Below are 20,710 nucleotides of genomic sequence, written 5' to 3'. Positions count from 1 at the left end.
TTGTCACAAATGGCAAGATTTCATTCTTTTTTATGTCTGACTGATATTCCATTGTATAAGTGTACAATATTTTCTTTATCCATTCATCCATTGTTGGGCATTTGTTTCCATAGCTTGGCTATTGTTAATAAGGCTGCAGCGAACATGGGGATGCATATGTCTTTTTTGACTTAGTGTTTTTGTTTTCTTCAGATAAATAACCAGATGAGGAATTATGATATTCAAGCTCTTTTTAAATTCTCCCAATGATGTCTTTTACTGTAACAGCAACTGTCATTTATGAGCACTTAATATGTGCTAACTGCTTTCCATGCATTTGATCTCATATCTATTATTACCCCCACCCTGCTACAAGTGTGTGGGCCACGCTTTGCATGCATTCACTCATTTAATCCTCACAACAATTGATGCAATAGGTCTTGCATCCCCATTTTACAAATGAAGATACTGGGAGTTTCAATTCCTGCTGTTAGCCCAGGTTCACACAGGTGGGAGATGGTGGATTGAAAGGCAGGCAGTCTGACTCTAGAGCCACTACCTGATATTGCCTCCTCAGATTAAGTAACTTTCCTAGGCCGTGCTAGCTAGCTGGCAGGTAAGAGCCTAAATCAAACCCAAGCAATCCCATTCCAAAGTCCTGGCATTTAACCACCACACTGATTGGTTGTAAGGAGGTAAACTGCCAAACACAACCTATATGTTTATTTTCATTTTTGATTGTAGAGTGGTAGGTTACATGTTTATCACATAATTAGGTTTGCCTAAAAAGTCTAGGGGTTTTCTTTTTTAATGAAAAACAAGGGTCTAAAAAAAAGATTTTTTTTAAAGGGTCTGCCAAGAGAATGTTTTTTATATACTGAAGATCTTAACTTGGACCCAAAGCTGATCTTAAGGCTTCCTTTGACACACACACACACACACACACACACACACACACACACACACACACAATTATACCCATTAGAGACCCATTGTTTGAACATGGAGACAAGAAAATGACAAGAACTTGCAGACAATAGTAAATTCTGGTTATACTTATGAAAAGTCCATGAGAATTTGGCTCTGAACAGGGAAAATGAAGCGTCCAGGGATTCACTTCTGACTTAAACCACCTTTCAGGGTGACCTCATCCAGGCCTTTCAGTGTTATCTTTAAAATGGGAATAAAATATCTATCGCCATTATCCAGACTATTTATAAAAAAAAAAAAACTGTGGATTCTGAAAGTGCTTGGCAGTTTCCTCTTTACAAGACTTGTGACTAGCGTCATGCACAAATAGGCCTTTAACAATGATTTCTGAATGTGATCATTTTCAAGGAACTCCGATGAGGCCCAAGAGATCCAAAGTTTTTCTCTACAGAGGGCAGATTATTAGCCTCCTTCTCTCCCCTTCTGCATTCCTCCCTCTTCCTAGAATTTTCCTCTGAAGTTGGAGGGGACACCTGAACCCCAAAATCAAGTCTGGTTTCTTTCTCTTTCCCTGATCCAAGGCAAAATAGTTTCTTGATCATTGCTCTTGATCACTGGGCACTTTGTCTGTGCAAAGTATTACTGGCTTACAGGGGGCCAGTTCAACCTCAGGAGTCTGATTTTTGAAAGATGCTGAGGGAGGGAATTCTGCCGCCAGCAGATGGAAAGGAGACTCAAGACCAGCGCGGTCCCTCCCCACCACCCTCCCTCCGGGATTATCTGCCCTGGCACTGCTCAGGCGTACCCAGCTCCAGCGGTCCCTGCTCAGCAGAGCTCCAGTCGCCTCTCTGGAGCGCGCACGCAGTCACAAGCCCGCAGCCAGCAGAGCCACGCTGTCCCGGGCAACCCCGTGCACCACGTCCGCGGACTTGGGACCTCGAACCCCAGACAGGCGTGAAATCCACTCGGAACGCTTGCATTTCTGTATGTGCTTATTTCACATTCTTATCTTTTCTTTCTTCTTTGAGCGCTCCGCTTGTTACTTTCAGTCTTAGTTAACCAAAAGGGAAACGCGAAGAGGGGAAGCCCTGAGAATGATTGAGAGGCAACCCAGCCGCCTCTCCAAAGAAGGGGGTGGGAGGGTCCACTGAGCGATTCTCCCCGTCTCCGACGCGGGCCCCTTTAAGAAGCTAAGTCTGTCCTGCTGCTGCTGCTGCTGCTGCTGCTGTTTGTATTAAAAAATCCCCAGGAGCCCCGTTTAAAAAAAAAAAAAAAAAAAGGAAGAAAAAAGGGGGGCGGGCAGCTGTCTCTTTAAATGTGATTTCCTTCTATTGTATTTGAATCGTGATCAGGAAAAAGGAAATGAAACCAGAGACAGAGGGAAGCTGAGCGAAAATAGACCTTCCCGAGAGAGGAGGGAGCCGGGGGAGAGAGCACGGTGCCCTCTCCGCCCCCTTCGCCCTCCAGGCCGCCGCCCCCTCCCTGCCCAGGGGTGCGAGTTGCGCGCCGCGATCCGGGCGGAAGGTGCGAGGGCCTCGGTGCGGCCGGGCGGGCGCGCACCATCCCCGCGGGCGGCGCGGAGCCGGCGACAGCGCGCGAGCCGAGCCGAGCTGGACCGGGTGGCGGCGGCGGGACCGGGATGGAAGGTTAAGTCCTGAGCAGCAGCAGCAGCTGCAGCCGCCCGGGGCCAGGCTGCGCGCCCCGGTCCCCGCCTCGGCCGCGGCGCGCCGGCAGCCGGGTGATTCGCTCTCTCTCTTTGGCGTTTGAAGGGAGCGCGGTGACTGTCCTTGAGCGCGGAGGGGCGAGCTCGCCGCCAGAGCGCCGGAGCAAGAGGAGGCGCAGGAGCGGCGGCGGCTGCGGCGCCCGAGCACACGAGGGGGTCCGAGACCCGGCAGCCGGCCAGCCCCGCGCCACAAAGGGAGCGCCCCCGCCGCCTGGCACGCCACCTCCCTCCCCAATGTCCTCAGCCATCGAGAGGAAGAGCCTGGACCCGTCTGAGTAAGTGTGGCACCCCTGCCCCTGCCCCCCACGGTGTCCACGGCCTCGCGCCACGGGGCGGCAGGGTGGCGCGGGCGGCCAGCCAGAAGAATCCGGTGCGCGCCCGCAACGTGCCCTTGGCTCCCTCTGCCTTACGCCGGGCTCCCCCTTGCTCGCGGGTGACTCCGGGGGCACTGGGAGAGGAGCTGAGTGGCAGGGAGAAGAGGGTCACCCCCTGTGGACCCTTCCCGGCTACCTGCAACGCTCCCCCAAAGCCACCGCGGGCCAGAAAGTTTACACGAGAGCAGGCACAGGGGGAGCTCAGAAGCGCGCAGGTGCAGTCCCGAAAGCGTTCAGGGCTCGATTCTGTTCCTTTCCCCCCTCTCGCATCTTCTCAGCCCTCTTTGTCCATTTGGTCCTAGAAAGGGGGACGTTCCAAGTGGAGTCATCCCGAGTCCCAGACGGCCCCTTTCCCGGGCCGCAGGTGGAGCAGCCGCCAGCAGAGCCAGGGACAGGAGGCTGAGGGGGCTACGAGCATCCACCTCGGAGCTCGCTCTGGCCTCCAGAGACTTTAGAGCAGCTAAACCCAGAGTTAATCTGGCTACATGCACCCCCTCCCCTGACAGACCATCGATGGCGGCCTGTGAACCTCGAAAGTTAGTGCACATTTTGTGTATAGGTGAATTTTTCTGGGGAGCGGAGTTTCATAGCTTTTATCACATTCTCAAAAGGGTTTGGAATCAGGTAACCAGAGCTCTAATGAGCATTTGCTGCATTTGTTTTCTGAGCCTCTTACTGGTTTGAAGTGTTTCCCTATTCCCAACCTACCTCCAGCTCATTTTTTGGTGTTAATATGGTGAGAAAGGGTTGTTCAAGATATTTTCCCCGTCAGCGCAAATGCCCTTTTAAGATTCGTTAGCTGTCTGGTTTTGAGAATTTTTATCCTTTTGAAGTCTCCCATCTAATCCTTTGAAGGGATTTGTTACACAGACCAAAGGAGCTGGTTAATGATTTGTCCATTTGTGCTTTTAAGAGGCATTTGTTTTGTTTTGTCTTTCCTGCTTTAAAAGAATTGTGCTTTTCTGATTGAAGTCCTCCCTCCCAATTTCAGCCTTCTGTGGTGTTTATATACCTGGATTTTACCCTCAGTTACCAGCATAAAAGCTCAGCATGTTCTCATAAAACACAGGAAGTATCATGATCCAATGAGAACATAAACATCACTATTCAAAATTGAAGATTCAGACACCAGTTCTATAAGGAGCTAGGTTTGTTTTAACAAAAACCCAGTTTCTTTTACTTCTCAGGAGAAAAATAATATTCCTTTTAATAGATATAATATATATTCTATATATAAAACACACACACACACACACACTGGGTTTAAAGGGTGGTTTGTTCACTTTTTTTTTTTTTTTTACAAACTTAGAATTACAATTTAGCTCCGAGTTTTCAGAGCCTGGGCAAGACCACAGTAATACAATGAGAGTGAATTGAATGAATTGGTGCTTAATGCTTTTTCAATCAGCAGAACTTAGTCACTAATCCTTTTATTAGAAGATAAATCTGGAGGTTCCAGTTCCCTGAAGGAAGTTTGCTCTTTTCAAAGTTTCTGCTTTTTCACTGAGATTAGCAAATTGAAACATCCTCACCTCATAATACAGCAGGCACCTGTAGAATACTCATCCACTCTGGCCCGCGTATCACTATTTGCCCAATGAAGACAGGCTCTGATCGAAGATGGACCAGCTAGTTTAGGAATCGCTGCTGTACATTTTTCCTCCTCTCTTGGAGATTGTCGAGAAATCTAGGCTGAAGAGTATTCAGGTGTAATATTAGATAGGCTCTAGAAGAATATAATATATTAATTTGAGGGTGAATCCTACTCAGTTATTGGCTTGGAACATCCACCAAAGATAATGTGTTATTATCATTAATTATAGAAAGATCGATAGAGCCACTATCTTATCCTGTCCTTTCCTGTCTCAGGCCATCACAATAGCCCTTTTGCTTAATGTCTCTACTGTGGACCACTATCCTACCAGATGCTTCCTTGTGTAGTTATTCAAAGCCAACTTGGGTTAGTGCGATCAGCATCAGAAAAAAACTTGCCTAGGCGTATGCAAATGAAACATTTAGACAGAAAGAAAGCTGGAATTCATGAACAGAGAGATTTCCTCTACCAGCACCTCCCTGTGAGTAACAAGAGCAGTTCGTTTTAGTTCCAGGCAGTTTGGCACCAGCTAAGTGCAAATTCTCCTCTTTCACAGTTGGTTGGCAGTATCCGCATCAGAGCATCCAGCGGTGGTGAGCCTCCCTCAGTGTTTTTGAAAGCCCCAAGTAAAACCGGGGGCTGTGGGAGGAGAAGAGATGCAATTCTGAGTTGATGTACATGAAAATGCCAGGTGTATTATTTTTCAGAAGGGAGAATGGATGTCGTTATGTCTAATCTGTGGAAACAAAGCAAAGCAAGTCGGACTTCGGTGAACTCTTTAAACTATTTTAAAGTCTTAAGTTTTTAAAAGAAAACTGGCTTGAGTTTCACATTTTCTTGTTCTCAAAGGAGATAATCTCATGCAGGATCCTTATACTCAATCTACAAAGTGTGGGCTTGGTTTTAGTATTCCTAAATATTCATAGGGAGGCGTGCAATTTACAGACAAAGTCATCTGAAGTTGTCACAGTGTGTCATCAACACTGATTACTTGAGCTTCATCATCCCAAAGTATAATGGGTGCTGAGCTTCGTGGGCACAGGCCAATCAGGACACGAGGTCATCTGATAAGTTAGTGTCAGCAAGAAATAGGAGACACAGATTTATACCCTTAAGGTACCCAGAGGAAACTCCCTATGGGAATTTCACAGTTGGAAGCAGGTCCATTTTAAAAAACGTAATATGTATTTTTCAAATAGATTTGTGTTTAAGTAAGGGTCAAAAGAGTACTTGTTAATTGTTATAAATCAACAGATATTGGGTTTTTCCTGTGTCCCATTTGGTGCTAGAATCATTTCTTCCGCTGTCTTTATTTTCTTTTGGCAAGTCATTTATTTTAAGATATAAAGAGAAAGTATTCAAATTCCAGTTAAGCAAAGTGACCTGAAGATGCTGTATAACTTTTTAATGAAAGAACACTTACTGAACTATTAACAATTACCAGGATGGAGATTTCAGAGTCTTAATTGCCTTCCACACTCTTGAAAATAATTATCTTCTCCCCGTGTTCTTTCCTAAATCAACTGTATCCAAATCAGTTTTGCCGTTGTAAAAAATTTCACACGCAGAAAGGTCTATTTGATGTCCTTTATAACGATGGCCTTACCACCCGGAATCTTTCTTCAAGGATTCGTTTGGTTGGAAGGATGGAATGAGGAATTTCTATTAAAAAAGTAAAAGAAAAACAATGAGAATTCCTATTATATCTTGATAGACTTTTTATTTTGGAAAGAGAAAGCAACCTAAAGTCATTTTTGGTCTCCTTCTTTCTTCGTCACCTCTACTTTTGTGCAGTTGGGAAGGGGGAAGGGCTTGAGGTAGGATGGCAGCTAGGTTCAACAGGGAACTTGCAGATTTTTAGCCCTATAGGTAGCTGACTGTCCTGGCAGCAAGCAACTCTTTTAGTCCCAAGTGCCTCCTCTGGGGTTTGGCAGTGCCCTAGGGTCCTGCGTATGGGAGGAGGGAAAAGGAGAAATGAGGAAATAGAGATGGAGAGTAGGAGGGGAGAGTGGGAAAAAGAAGGGTGACCAGGGGTGTTTGGAATGGTGCTGGGCTGTGGGTAGGGGCCAGTACCACCTACAGTTGCCTTGGGTGTCTCTTGGTGCCTTGCATTCACTTCTTATAGGAGCAAAGATATAAGGTCTAGCTCTCTCCTGTCCACCCCAAGGCTGGCAGGGCCTCTCTTTTCTCCTTATGTCACCAACGGGCAATTGAGTGAGGGTACCTATTTGGCTCACAGTGATTCCTAACCCCAGGTCTCACCAAAACAGGGTCGTCCCTAATGCTTGGCCTTCTTTCCAGGGAGCCAGTGGATGAGGTGCTGCAGATCCCCCCATCCCTGCTGACATGCGGAGGCTGCCAGCAGAACATCGGGGACCGCTACTTCCTGAAGGCCATCGACCAGTACTGGCACGAGGACTGCCTCAGCTGTGACCTCTGCGGGTGCCGGCTGGGCGAGGTGGGGAGGCGCCTCTACTACAAGCTGGGCCGGAAACTCTGCCGGAGAGACTATCTCAGGTATCCCTTGCTGCCTTCCTGGGCCCTCAACAGGAAGGCTGGGCGTCCGGAGTCATCTGAGTCCATCTGGGTCGATCTCCCCGAGCCCCTGCTACCTTCCAGAACGAGGTCAGGCTGCAGAGGCTGAGTCTCAGTGGCCCCATGCAGAGAAGCAGTTGGCATTTCTTCCTGTTGGAGCATGCTCTCGGGGATACATTCCTATGGGGTAAAATACTAATATTTTTAAAGGCAAGAGAATGATAAACATGAAATTCAGAATACTTTATGTTTGAGGATGGGCTCTTAGGAGCTCATTTAATGCTTCAAAGCATACCTATAGGTTATAAATATTCTTTTCTATGACTTGAACATTACATGATGAGAAATTTAAAAATAGCATGTTTCTGTTGTGGCACTCCAAGAACATGACTGTCCCCACATGAAGGCCCTGAGTCAGTTGTAGGTTGACCCCAGACACCATTGCTTTCTAGCTCTGTGAGGGGCAAGTTACTGACTTTTCCTAAGCCTCGATTTTGTCATCTGTAAAATGAAGATAATAGAAATACCTCCTTCTGAGGAAGAGGTGAGCATTAGATGGGGTAATATAACACATGTAAAGTGCCTTGTCTTGGTGCACAAGTATCAAATAAATGTTAGCTGCTCTCGTAACTAACTCTCCTGACATTATCCTTAAGTTTTTTCCTGTCTGAAGAACAAAGAGGTAGAAGAATGGAAGGGCAGATAGGAACTCTACTACACCAGTGAGACCAGCACTGAAGACATCTGCCATGCTCCAGGTCACACAACCAGCCATGTGAATTTTTCGGCACTCAACGAGTGCCTTTGCCCAAATGTTCTAGCGTTTCTAGTTTCATATTAGCTGCTGTGGAGGTAACTCTGTGCCCTGTACTGTCAGATCTGTGCAGCTGTCGTTTTTTGTTTGTTTGTTTGTTTGTTTGTTTGTTTGCCATCTTCCTATGGCAGAGGGTCTGTGGAGCATGCAGTCCTAACCCCATGAAGCTTGTGTAGACTCCAGTGCCCTTGGCTACCCAGGCAGCCCTTCCTCCCCATCCTGCCTACGGAGCATTTTACGTTAAAAAAAAAAAAAAAAAATGCAGGCAATTCCACAGTGAAAGCAGCTTATCTGTTCAGAGACTGATGAATAAGCTTTTTTTTTTTTTCCTAAATTCCCTGATAAAGTCCTTGCAAATTTGGTGGTTCAGAGAAAATAAGTAGGGTTTTCAATGATTATGATGATCATTTTGGTTAATTTCCTTTAAGTTACAAGAAAAATAGAACCGAGATAAAGAGAGACCTGATTTTGCTCGCTACCAGTTTGCCAAGTCAGTGCAGAAAGCAGACGGGCAAATGATTCCCATTGGGCCCTCTGACTACATCCCTGTCAGATCATTTGAATCTTATTAAATGAAGTGCAGATAGAGTAAGGTCAGAGAGCCCAGGCTTCTCCCTATCTCTACGGCTTTATATAACATTCAAGAATAAACCCGGTGCTGCCTGGGCTTGTTAATCTTTTCCATTTTTAAAAAGGAGAGAGAGGAATGGTCTGGGAGAACCCAATGTTAATTAACTTGTGTCATGGTGACATGAAATAATTCTTCTCCCTGCTACATTCCTAGACAACATGTTAATTAACCGTGTTAGTGCAGGCATTTCCAGCCACCTTTAATATCTATATTATTGTTATTAAAATGGGCAGGAGAAGGCTTAAGATGTGACACCTCTTGACGGAGGAGAAAAATATTTATTTATTTACTTACTTACTTACTTACTTACTTTTGCTTCTGGGATGGTCCTTTCGCCATGGACTTGTATACATGCATTCGTAACGTATCCAACAGTGTCTTTAAAAGGCACGTTGGAAGAGTGACCGAATGGGTTCTGTGATGGGGTTCAGTCCTTCTCCCCGCTAGGATAACTTCTCCTGAGGATTCCCAATGGCTGACTCTCCTGTTACAGTCCTTTTCAGACATTTCGGCTCAAATATTCACGAGACCCCCCACGTGGAACCTAAACCCTGAGCTGTGTGTCGTGCTGTTCGGAACATAATAGTAGCTGTTAATGTCGGTGCTGGCCCACATCCCCTCAGGTCCCTTTAAGTTACCAATTTTTGCGTGCAGCGCACCCCCCACCCCAAGCCCACCCCTGGTAGTTTTACTTTCAACAGCCAGCACCTGTTAGAGCCAGAAGCGTGCCCACTACCCCGAGACTCCCAGCTTCCCCACTGAGAGTCTCCGCCTGAAATGCTTGCCTTCTTCCCCTTCTGTCCAGCTTCCCCTGCCACCTAACTGGTTCTCCCTAAGAACATATCCTCAATAAATCCCCACCTCAGGCTCTATTCCTGGGATATCCAGCCTAAGGCACCAATTCTTGGTGCTAGAGGTGAATGCTCAAGTTAGATGTCAAGTCTTGCTGTATTTTTACTATTGGCAGAATCTCAGAACACCAGAGCTGGAAGGGGCTGCAGTGGCCCTCTCTTCCAGTTTCCTTGCTTTCCAGCTTAAGACACAGAAGCCAGGAAAGAGGATGTCATTTGCTCCGGGGTACCTGGCTAGTCAGAGGTGATGCTGGGACCTGCACTTGTCTCTCAAATCTTAGTCCTTCATCTTTCCCTTCATTAGCTGCCTGACATGTGTTGTAATTTACCCCCGACTTCCCTTTAATAAACGTTCTCCTTCCTTAAGGGTCACACACCCGAGGCGGTTGGCCCCATTCCCCCGCACGCTGTTTTGCGAGTCATTTATCCTTGCTCAGGCCCAAACTCGACTTGCTGAACAGTCAGGAAACCAGAACTGTCTTCCCACTCTGTGACCTCCAAGGTGGCAGCTTCCTACAGCTTCACCATCTGCTACGTTGGGATGAAATGCTGTCCCCCAGTAATGAGTTTGCTCCCAGGTGGTGCCTTGAAAACCCTCCGAGCTCTTCGCATGGGAAGCAGGTTCAGAAGGAAATGAGCTGGCCTGGCTCTGACAGTGTGCGCTCCACCCACAGACCACGTCATCTTGATTCCATTAATTCTGCCCAAATGTTTCAAAATTTATCAACTGCCCTTATCTCCCCTACAACCTCTCAGAATGTTCCACCTGATTCTCTGCTATTCTGAAGTTAATAAGAACTTCCGATAAGAACAAGCATTTACCTAAAACTACCCTAAAGGTTTTATGTGGAAAGGACCTGCTAGCTAATGTGCCCTGTTGCTAGCAGGCACGTGTGAAAGTGACTTCCTGGAGCGAGATTGGGGCCGCTGGGAACACCTGAGATATGTTAAAACACAACTGGCATTGGCTTAGCCCTTGACTACCGGTGCTTTGACATGCTCCTTACAACAGCTGAGTGACGTAGATCCCATGCTCGCTGCCACTTCACAAGCTTAGAGAAATCAGAGTTCTCTCCAGGGTCATCCAGGTACTCAGGGCTAGTCCTGGACTGAATCTGGATCTTCTGATTCCAATACTTGCATTATTCCATTCTTGAAGACTGGTTTTTAAACTTCAGCCTGCATTAGAATCACCTGGAAGGGCTCATTAACACACAGAATGCTGGGCCTCTCCCCACGCAGAGTGTCTCAATCAGGGGGGCCTGAGAATTTGCATTGCTAACAAGTTCCCTGGTGTTACACATGCTGCTGGTCCCAGGATCACCTCTGAGAACCACTGCACTAGGCTCTACCGGGTTGCATCTGCCACGTTGACACTGACTATTGCTTGACATATTCAGTCACTGGTCTGGGACTCAGGAGAGTCTTGATTTCAATGTCAGAAGTTTCTCCAAAGATTCATACCAATGGGGCAGCAAGGACTTTAAAGAGCTTCCATACGATGTGAAGAGATGCTGTTTGTCCTCCAGTCTCTGAGACATGATTAACTGTACCACATGTTTTTTGCCTCCCAGAGGCTGGGGCCCCAGTGAACAATCACGTAGATTGTTGCTTATGGAGGAATTCAAGTCCAGCCTCCTCCATGGTGGAATTAGTGGCTGTTAGCATGATAAGAGCAGCCAAAGATGCCCATTTCATTGCATTCCTGGTCAATTCTCTCTCAAAGGGGCCCCCTGGTAGAAACTCCTCTTCTACAATGAAAGTTCACCTATTGGGAGTGGGACACACAGTACGTGCCCAACCTCATATCACTTCAGCTGAGAGTCTTTTCCACCCAGGAGGGGCCTGGGACAGCCTAGAGGAGGTGGAGAGTAGTGCTACAGGCCAGGAGAGAGCTCAGAAAAGGGATGAATTATGCCAAACACAAATGCTACAAATTGTGGTTTCATCCCAGAGTACCTTCTTCCTTCCAGGAAAGACTATACAGAGTGAGCCACCTGTCTGGACCCAACACTCCCTTGCTTCCCGACATCTGGAAATTCAGCCTATTTCTCAAGCCCTTTCTTCCAGTGCCGTCTCTGCCACTGCCTTCTTAGCTTTTCTTTCTTTTATCCCCCCAGGCTTTTTGGCCAAGATGGTCTTTGCGCCTCCTGCGACAAGCGGATCCGTGCCTATGAGATGACCATGCGGGTGAAAGACAAAGTGTATCACCTGGAATGTTTCAAGTGTGCCGCCTGTCAGAAACATTTCTGTGTCGGCGACAGATACCTCCTCATCAACTCCGACATAGTGTGCGAACAGGACATCTACGAGTGGACTAAGATCAATGGAATGATATAGGCCAGAGTCCCCCAGTCCCTGACGTCACTGTCTCCATGGGGTCTTCACTCTTAGGCACTTTGGGGATTGAGGGTGGGATGAGACCTTTCTTAAGGGACGGTAGACTTAATTGGGCACAAGACAGCATCCGAGTGACTTAATGCAAGAGATAAGATTTAAATGTGAGAGAATAACCAGCCTTTAGGGAGAACTTATAAACAGTGGCCACAGCCTATCCGTAATAACTGACGTGGTTAATGAAGGAAAGGAGCATCCGGGGGGCAAGCAGGTGCTGCGCCATCATGGTGGAACTTCCCATCTACAGATAGGGAGTCGTTGTGTAAAGACGTGTTATGACTTTGACCCTTGAAAACTAGAGATGTGCAATTGATTTCTTCCCCGCTTTTATGATAACCCTGTTCCAGTCGCTGTCCTCCACACAAGGGAAGGACAGAGAAGAGAGTGGCCCTCCTTTTATTCCTGGCCACTTTCCCAAGGCCTTAAGCTTTGGACGCAAGGGAAACTGCATGGAGACACATTTCATTTGAGAATGGAAACTACAACTTTTAGCCAAATTATTTAAAGCAATGCTGATGAATCACTGTTTCTAGACACCTTAGTTTTGAGGTGAGGAGTTCCACAGAATGTTTCTATACAAATGTAAATCTAAAAAAAAAAAAAAAAAGCTGTTCAACTATTTTATTATCTTAGATTATATCAAAGTATTTGTTGTGTGTAGTTAAGAAAAAAAAAAACCTCTGCAGACAATAAAAACGACAGACTAAAATGCAGTGTTGTTTATTTGATGATGATCTAACAATTTGGGATGGCAGAAAAATAAATGGCTTTTTATATTGTAAACGAGAAGTAAATAAGCAACTTACTTTTAGGTCAAATAAAAACTTCCTTTTATTGCTAAGGTTTCTACAAGGCAGGCAGATTTCTATATTACTAGCAATTATATAACAGGTCACCATGTAGCTCAGAGGGATGTAGAATAATTAAATTGTTATTGTGAAACGTGCGTTTCACTTCAGCATTGTATGGAATGAACGGAAGGCAAGATCATTGCCTTTGGGAAACCTGTAACCTAGAAAGGACACAAATACATAAAACAGATTCCCTTTGGGAGAGAAGGTAATTACCTAGTTTGAAATGTGGCAAGATGCTGAGCTTGACACTTCGATTTTCCAAGACGTGTGTCTCAGGGTATTTTATGACAAGTGGTTAAGAGGACCTTACTTTGAGGATTTAAAGCAAGCACCTTCCTTGGTGGTGTGTTTGCCTTTCACCTTATCCAGGCCACCATGAACTGATTCCGAGCGCCACCTGCTGGTCATCGCCTCTCAGCTGGCCAGCTCAAGACTGCCCCAATGAAAAACCAACCTAGATGGATATACTTTTCAATTCTTTCATAAAAATTTTGGCAAGCTCCAAGAAGTCTTGATATATTTGATATGTTTAAGACATCAGAAACATACATCTATTGCTACTGTTGGTTAACTATGATGTTCCTTTAAAATTTCCACCACTAAGATTTGCTTGTTTTTCTTCTTCTAGAGGAGAAATAATTAAGTGTTGGCCATCTTCGTCTGTAAAGTGCCAAAAGTGGTTGGGAAATTTGACTGTGTAAGGTGGCCTATTTAAAACAAATATAATTATATTGCATTCCAATTCTGGTAGTGGTAAGGTGCTGCCAGTGAGGAATGTTTGTTCTAAATCAACAAAGGGGATGTTGTTCTCAAGTTGTGGTCTCTGAACCAGCAGTATCAGCATCACTTGAGAACTTGTTTAAAATGAAGACTCGTAGGCTCCATCCCAGACAGAGTGTATCAGAAACCCTTGGGATGGGGTTCAGCAATCTGTTTTAACAAGCCCTAAAGATGATTCGGATTCACGTTCAAGTTTGAGACTGAAATTCTCAAACATCCTCTGTTAGGCAGATCATGCACTCTAAGTTGTTAATAGTTAATATTTGACACAAAGGTTGATCACTGAGTGACTTTTCCACATGGGGACAAACACTGTCTACCCTCATTCCATAAACTGCAAACTTTTACATAATTTTGTCACTCAGCTAACGTTTGTCATCTACCAGATCAACCACAATTCAATCCACCATTTTAACCATGTTATTATAATAATAACAATAATAGATTTTAACTATGCAACTATATTGTGAGCAGTAATAGGTAAAAATAAAGATTATTCTTGCTTTGGAAATGTAAGCTTTATTCTTAATCTCCATGGCGGTACAACACACATAGGATTCAGGAACTCAGCGAATACCTTTGCCATCCTCGGTAAAGCATTTTTCATTTGTCGGTGGCACCATCTTGCAGAATTGTGAATGACTTACAATTTGAGATGACATAGTCTTTGTGGCACAACACCCCAAGAGCCCAGATGTCTAACCCACAACTGACCTAAGAGGAAGGACATGTAAAGAGACTTCATGGGGGACCAGCTCCCAGAGTCCATCCTGGTGGTCTTTGCCTGGGTGAGGAACCCATGTGTCCTGGACCCAGAGTCAGGAGCACTGGCACCTGCTCCTTTCCCTGGTCTATACCCTAACTCAGCAGTTTGCTGGAACATTTCATTTTCTTTTACCTCATTAATGTCATGTCCCAAACCGACTTCCTTGCTGTCTTTAATAGAACCACTGCTTCTCAGGGAATGTTAGAACTCCACAAAGTTAAGATAGAGCAGTGGCTAGGAACTTTATCATCTGAAGACTTGGAATGACATGCAATGACATGACTCCTTTACTTAACAAATATCTACGTAACACCATGTGCCAGGCACTGTTCTAGGTGCTTCACAAATGTCAACTTCTTTAATTCATATAACAGCCCTAATGGCAGTTTCTATTGATTATCTTCTACATTTTACTGTTGGAGAAACTGAAGCACAGACAAGTTTAGTAACTTGCCTAAGGCCCTACAGTAATAAATGACAGAAATAGGCTGTAACTGAGGGTCTCCCCCACTCTGCTCTACTGCAAAATAGGAAAAATCAAGACCTTTCTCCTAGGTTATTTAAAAATATTTGAGTTCACTCTAGCCAGAAATGTAACCAAAGTACAACAATACAAGATGAGCACCATAATAAAGATATGTAAAAAGTGCTATAGAAACACAGATAAGGGAATAATTAAATTGGCCCAGGGGTGGCTAGCTGCAGTAATGAGGAAATGACATTTAAAATGATCCTGGACCAGGAAGGAGGTGACATAGGCAAGAACACAGACTCAGAGACCTTGACCTTGCAGAACAAGAGTCAGGTGACCCCAGAGTTCTCCTGGTGATGGTTGTGATGGTGGTGGTGGTAGGCTTTGGCCAGAGAGGGGCTAGATCCAGTGAGTAAATAAATAAGGAAGATGAGGTTTTCCAGTTTTCGGACTGAATGGCAAATCTAAATCAAAACCCAGGAATCTCTGAGGGGCAGAGGTAAGAAGGTAGGGAGGTACAAGACAGGTCTAGAACATCTTATTATGCCAGAAAATAAAAAAAAAAGTGCTCAAACACATACACACACACACACACACACACACACACACACACATATGTCACAAGGATAAAGAAGCAGATTGAAGGGGCTATCAATGACCAAATTTAGGACAACTTGACTACCAAAATAATTAAGGGTAGAAATGAGTTATAAACCATTAAGGGAAAAAATAAGAATTTGTGAGTTCATGCAAATAAATGGAGAGAAGGGCGGGCTCTTGCTTAGAGCAGAATCTTGAGTGCCAGCTCATAAATGTGAAGAGAGTGTAGGAACTGGAAAGTTATTTTGCAACAATCATAATAAAATGACAGAATCAAGCAAGAATCATCAATAGTGACTAAATTTCAACAGAGAAAGAGCAGGATACTTGGATGTTCTTGAAGTGCCTTCCTATATATTGCTTATTAGTTACAAGAGGAGAAACCAGTGATGACACACAGGGGAAATTGGATAACACTGTCAGCAGGGGGTCAGTAAGGGGCAGATGGACACTGTATGCCTCCAGACGTGATACTCTGCAAAGGACACAGCATCACTCTTTTTAGTATTCTGACTGAGAATGTATAAGATGAATCTAATCATGAGACAAATGATCAAACTCGAAATGGTGAACATTGTATTTAAAAAAGGAAGAGGGTGGACTCTATTCTTCAAAAATGTTACCATCATAAAAAGACAAAGACGGGTTGTGGGAATGTTCCAGATTAAAGAAGGCTAAGGAGACCTAACAACTAAATCCAGTACCGAGGTCAATGCTGGATCCAGTGCTGGAGGGAGAAAATGCTACAAAAAGACTATCATCGGGTCAATTGAGAAAACTAGAGTATGAATGGGTAGATTAGTTCAAGGTATTTTACAAATAAATCTAGTGAAGCTGATAACTTTACTGTGGTTGTGTAAGAGAATATCATTGTTATTAGGAAATACACACTGAAATATTGAGAAATGGTTGAGAAAAAAGTGTGTGTGTGTGTGGAGAGAGAGAGAGAGAGAATAAAGAAAATGGGGTAAAATGTTAAGAGGACAATCTAGGTAAAAAATGTACAGGCACACTATTTTCTTGCAACTTCTCTATAAGTTTGAAACTATTTATAAATGTGTGTTTTTTTTAAAATTCAGGAATCTGAACTTTTTCTTGTTTGGGGTGTTTGGTTCAATTAGGAGAAGAACAGGAGGTAGAAGGAAAATATAGCTTAGAATTCAGTAATGTACTACTATTCATTTGTCACAATTTCAATGTACTTTGACCTTATAAATAAAGGTTATATATCTTACACAAGTAATTCCCCCCAAATACACACACATAATGTGAATAATGTGTTCAGGATTCACTTAGTGACAATTTCTGAGACAGGTTATTTCTCAATCTCATAAAATGAGCTTACTACAAGTTCTGCATTTCCTTTGTAATTATGATCAAGATGTAATCATCTGGCTCTGAAATGTGTGTATTATAGGGCCAGAAATAAGTTATAATGTTTTATGTTTCATACCTAGATCTAAGAATTGAGTTAAAAGACATTTCAGGGCATTAAAGTCACTTCCATTCTCTACCAGTGGCTATGTATAAATTCTTCCCCAAAACCATCATTTCTCCGAGTTAATAGAATCTTTGAAGCTAAATCAAGTCAATTTCCATTGTCACATTGTGAAGCTTTTGAACTGGGCTCACTGAATTATCCTATTTGATGGCCACATTGAAGATGGCTTTGTGGTGAGCCTAAGAAAACCCACAGCAGCAGCTTCTATGTGTCACAGCCTTTCTGCCCCACCCTGTTCATCCTCATTAGTTAATGAGCAGCTCAAGGCAAATATCCCATTAGACATATAGTAGGTAAAACAGATATAAAGCCAATGTCATATGATAGAAAGAACACAAAAATGGAAAAGGAAATCTGATTTTGCCACTAATTAGTACAGACTTCAGTTTCCTCATTTGCACAGAATCCAACTTGTAATATCACCAGTGGAAATGAAATGTCCAAAGCATTTGCCAACTTGGATTTTTTTCATTGCATTTAATATTATCTAACAAAATGAGAGGGGGTATGATGTAGAAAAGTAGTTTTTAGAGACAATGGGCTTGGGCCTACTTCTAGCCAGTCTTCTCATCTGTGAAATGGGGATAATGATACTTTAACATATTATTGCATAAAATATGGGTAACCTACAAAAGCAACAAGATCAGTTTCTGGCATTCATGCATGAATGAGTTCACTCAGGAAATAGATGCTGAACATCTCATATGTGCCAGAAGCTGTTCTTGGCAATGGAGATACAGTGGTGAGCAAGACAGATGTGACACCTGTTAGCGTGGCACTTATGTACCAGTGGGAGGAAACAGAAAATAAATAAATACACAAAGAAATTAACAATAGATAAATAGATAAATGAAATTAAGAAAATGAAATAGGATGACTTGATAAAGTAAAGAGACACAGAGTGATGTCTTCATTTTCGAGTCAGGGGTGGTCAGGGAAGGCCTTGGTGAGGAAGTAATTTTGAGCAAGGTCCAGAATGACAGGAAGGACCCAGCCATATAAACAGAGGGACCAGGCAAATGTAAAGGTCTTAAGCCAAGAACAAATTTAGTGAGTTCATAGAACACCAACAAGTCCCAGAGAAGCTGGAGAGGAAAGGTGATAGGTGAGGCCAAATCATGTAGGATCTTGTAGGTCTGGAGATGAGCTCAGGTTTTGTTTTGAGAAGGACGGCAAGCCTTTGGAATCTTTTAAGCAGGAGAATGACATACTACTCTGATTAGTGTTTTAAAAGATCTCCCTAGCTGCTATGTGCTCATAGGATGATAGCTAGACCAGGGGGGAAGTCATTGCATAATCCAAATGAGAAATGATGGTGGCTTGAGCTAGAGTGTTTTTAATGAGGATGGAGAAAAGTTGACAGATTCAAGCTTTATTTCAGAGGAAACTAAAATTACTTAACAGGCATCAAAAAAAAAAAAGAAAGCTTATTTTATGACTACTACTAATAGGAACTTCTTAACCACCTTGGGAACCATTTTTTGTTGAAGAAACATTGTCTTCACAGTGTCCGTTGCAACACAATTTGTCATATTCGCTAAGGTTTTACTTGATTGGTGTGACGAGGAAATAAGCATCTGAGAAAAGGAAAATTTTATTTAAATACAGACAAAATCTTTCCTTCATTACCTGGTGATTGAAGGGAAAAAAAGGTAGTTGGTTTAACTACTAGGGATCTGATTTCATTAAAAAAGAATGTGAATCCTGCCTACTATGTCTTTTAATGAAACCAATGCACCCAGTGGTGAGTGAGTCCAGCATGACTGAACAGGAGAAGGAAGGCGAGAGGAGGCAGACACAGCTGTATATGAGGATAAAGTCAAATCTAAACTGGAAAATGCTTAGTTTGGGCAAGATTGTGGCTTAAAATAAACTGTAACACCTATAATTGCTAAATAAAATAGACCCAAAGATATTTAGATGCCAAATTGAGATACAAGAAAAGCAAATATAGAAAATATTAGGTACAGGAATAACAGAAGTCAGAAAATTGCATAAAGCTGACACTGAGATGTCCTGGGGGAGTTACTGGCCAGTACAGTCTGGGACCACGTGGAGATAAGAGATCAAGATTTCTGTGAAGCAGGAAAAGATTGATTCGACATTTGAAAATCAATCAATGTAATTTTCTATGTTAATAGACCACACAGTCAATCAATAGATTGAAAAATCATTTGACAAAATCTACAACCGCATTCATGATAAAAATTTTCAGCCAACTCGGAATGGAAGGAAACTTCCTTATCCTAATAAAGAACAACTATGAAAAATCCACAACTAAAATCATACATAATGTAAAATACTGAATACTCTCACTTTATTTATTTTTAATTTATTTATTTTATTTATTTTTTTGGTGACGTTGGTTAATGAAATCCAATAAGTTTCAGCTGTACACTTTAACAGTAAGGCATATAGATGTTTACACTGTGTGTTCACCTCCCATAGTTAGATTTCTTTCTGTCACCACATATTTGGCCCCCTTTACCCCATCTACCTCCTCCCTCCTCTCCCACTCCCTACCCTCTGGTAACCACCGATCTGTTGTCCATGTCCATGAGTCTCTGTTTGTTTGTCCTGTTCATTTGTTGCTTTTAGGTTTATATCCCACATATAAGTGATATCATGTGATTTTCAACTTTTCGTCTGGTTTATTTCCTTTAGCATGATTATCTCGAGGCCCATCCACATTGTTGCAAATGGCAGTATTTCATCTCTTCTTATGGCCGAGTAATATTCCATTGTCTATATGTACCACAGCTTCTTTAGCCAATCATCTATCCTAGGGACACTTCAGTTGCTTCCATGTCCTGGCCACTGTGAATAATGTTATGAACATCGGTGTGCAAATATCTTTTTGGATATGGGTTTTCAAGTCTTTGGGGTAAATACTCAGTAGAGTGATTGCTGGATCATAGGGTAGATCAATTCTTAGTTTTTTGAGAAACCTCCGTACTGTTTTCCATAATGGCTGTACCGATTTGCAGTCCCACCAGCAGTGTACGAGGGTTCCTTTTTCTCTGCATCCTCTCCAACATTTGTTATTATTTGTTCTATTGGATATAGCTATTCTAACAGGTGTGAGATGGTATCTTATTGTGGTTTTGATTTGCATTTCCCTAATAGCTAGCAATGTTGAGCATCTTTTCATATATTTGTTGGCCATTTGTGAATACTCTCACTTTAAATTTGAGAACAGGTCAAGGATTCCTGCTCTCACAACTTCTATTCAACATCGTATTGGAGATTCTAACCAGTGAAGTAAAGCAAGAAAAAAGAAATTGAAAGCAAGAAAAAAGAAATTTATTTCTTCAGAAAAGAAGAAATAAACTGTCTTTTCAAAATAAAATGTCTATGTAGAAAATCCGAAAGAATCCAAAACCAAAAACAAACAAAAAAAACTAGAACTAAAAGTGAGTTTAGCAAGGTTAACAGAATACAAAAATCAATTGTGTTTACATATACTAGCAATGAACAATCAGAAACCAAGAAACAATACCATATAAAATAGCATAAGAATGTTAAATACTTAAGGATAGATTTAACAAAATTTCCCAAACCTGTACACTGAAAACTGGCAAACATTGCTGAAAATAATTAAAGATGACCGAAGTAAATGAAGAGCAATACTATGCTCATGGGTCCAAAGATTTAATATTGTTAAAATGTCAATTCTGCAGATTCAGTGCAATCCCAAACAAGATCTCAGGAAGCTTTTTAAACGTTAGAAATTGACAAGCTAATTCTAAAATTTGCCTCTAAATGACAAAACAATTCCAAAAAGAACAAAGTTGAAGAATTCGCATACTAGCTAATCAAGACGGTGTGATGGTGTAAGAACAGGCAATGGAACAAAGTTCCACTGATAGTCCAAAAATAGACTCGCACATATATGGCCAACTGCTTTTT

The 20,710-nt window shown here is 42.9% G+C and overlaps 1 protein-coding gene across 2 annotated transcripts; it reads left to right on the top strand.

Annotated features, from left to right (window-relative positions):
- The first annotated feature begins 2,291 nt into the window (after positions 1-2,291).
- On the top strand, positions 2,292-12,537 carry LMO2 (LIM domain only 2). 2 transcript variants are annotated; one of them, XM_011356803.2, is made up of 4 exons: positions 2,292-2,433; positions 2,679-2,907; positions 6,902-7,117; positions 11,552-12,537. In XM_011356803.2, the coding sequence occupies exons 2-4, from the start codon at positions 2,867-2,869 to the stop codon at positions 11,769-11,771; spliced, it is 477 nt and encodes a 158-aa protein (XP_011355105.1). In that variant the 5' UTR covers positions 2,292-2,433; positions 2,679-2,866; the 3' UTR covers positions 11,772-12,537. The 2 variants fall into 2 exon arrangements, with proteins under 2 accessions (XP_011355105.1, XP_011355104.1); XM_011356802.2 differs by having other exon boundaries at positions 2,393-2,555.
- The last annotated feature ends 8,173 nt before the right edge of the window (positions 12,538-20,710 follow it).

The sequence above is a fragment of the Pteropus vampyrus genome, unplaced genomic scaffold, assembly GCF_000151845.1.
Source record: "Pteropus vampyrus isolate Shadow unplaced genomic scaffold, Pvam_2.0 Scaffold31, whole genome shotgun sequence".
NCBI lineage: Eukaryota > Metazoa > Chordata > Mammalia > Chiroptera > Pteropodidae > Pteropus > Pteropus vampyrus.
This window is presented reverse-complemented; position numbering and strand designations above follow the sequence as displayed.

Coding starts and splice junctions, on each gene's coding strand:
- LMO2 (XM_011356802.2), top strand. Junction 2,908..6,901: donor AAGAGCCTGGACCCGTCTGA/GTAAGTGTGGCA, acceptor CCTTCTTTCCAG/GGAGCCAGTGGATGAGGTGC. Junction 7,118..11,551: donor TGCCGGAGAGACTATCTCAG/GTATCCCTTGCT, acceptor TTATCCCCCCAG/GCTTTTTGGCCAAGATGGTC.